This window comes from Plasmodium vivax, genomic scaffold (genome assembly GCF_000002415.2).
Source record: "Plasmodium vivax scf_7053 genomic scaffold, whole genome shotgun sequence".
NCBI lineage: Eukaryota > Apicomplexa > Aconoidasida > Haemosporida > Plasmodiidae > Plasmodium > Plasmodium vivax.
Genome location: NW_001850015.1, coordinates 1 through 885, shown reverse-complemented (window position 1 = coordinate 885; position 885 = coordinate 1). Strand labels below are relative to the sequence as shown.

The 885-nt window shown below is 53.9% G+C and overlaps 1 protein-coding gene across 1 annotated transcript; it reads left to right on the top strand.

The window, feature by feature from the left end:
• Window positions 1-341: 341 nt before the first annotated feature.
• Window positions 342-885, top strand: PVX_212290 (ribose 5-phosphate epimerase, putative; the record flags this gene model as incomplete). Its single annotated transcript, XM_001612285.1, has 3 exons — window positions 342-467; window positions 609-730; window positions 852-885. 3 exons carry the CDS (start codon window positions 342-344, stop codon window positions 871-873), a joined length of 270 nt encoding a protein of 89 aa, XP_001612335.1. The 3' UTR covers window positions 874-885.

The following is an 885-nucleotide window of genomic DNA, read 5'->3' as shown; positions in this document are numbered from 1 at the left end:
GGGAGGGGCAAACACCAGATGGCTGGCAACTAGAAGGCACAGTCGAGGCTGWTCAGCGGGTTTAAACTCAATGGTGATGGTGATGATGACCGGTACGCGTAGAATCGAGACCGAGGAGAGGGTTAGGGATAGGCTTACCTTCGAACCGCGGGCCCTCTAGACTCGAGCGGCCGCCACTGTGCTGGATATCTGCAGAATTGTCTTGACCCTTTGAACACCCAGCCCCGCCGTGTGTAACGTCCACCCTCCGTCCACTTCCACTCCCCCCTCCGTTCACTTCCACTCCACCTCCACTCCACACGCAGGCCTACAAAGCGGTCGACGACTACGTGCAGTCTAATATGACCATCGGGCTTGGCACCGGCACCACCGTGTTTTACGTGCTTGAGCGGATCGAGAAGTTAATGCGAAACGGGAAGATAACAAATGTGGTGTGCATCCCCACCAGCATCGACACGGAGATAAAGGTTAGCCGTGGGGAAGCACCTACCTGTGGTTAGCGGTTTATGCTTAGGAGTTCCTACTTGTCCTGCTTCCATCCTAATGGAACTGCTCGTGCCTCCTGCGCAATTTTTCTTCATCTGCCGTCCCAACCTGTTCTCGCGCAGGCCCGAAATTTAGGCATCCCCCTGACGACGCTGAAGAAGAACTCCCACATTGACATTGCCATAGACGGAGCAGACGAAATTGACATGGACCTAAATTTGGTTAAAGGACGCGGCGGGGCTGGGTGTTCATGGTGAAGGGTACTGGATCCGAGCTCGGTACCAAGCTTAACTAGCCAGCTTGGGTCTCCCTATARTGAGTCGTATTAATTTCGATAAGCAGTAAGCAGTGGGTTCTCTAGTTAGCCAGAGAGCTCTGCTTATATAGACCTCCCACCGT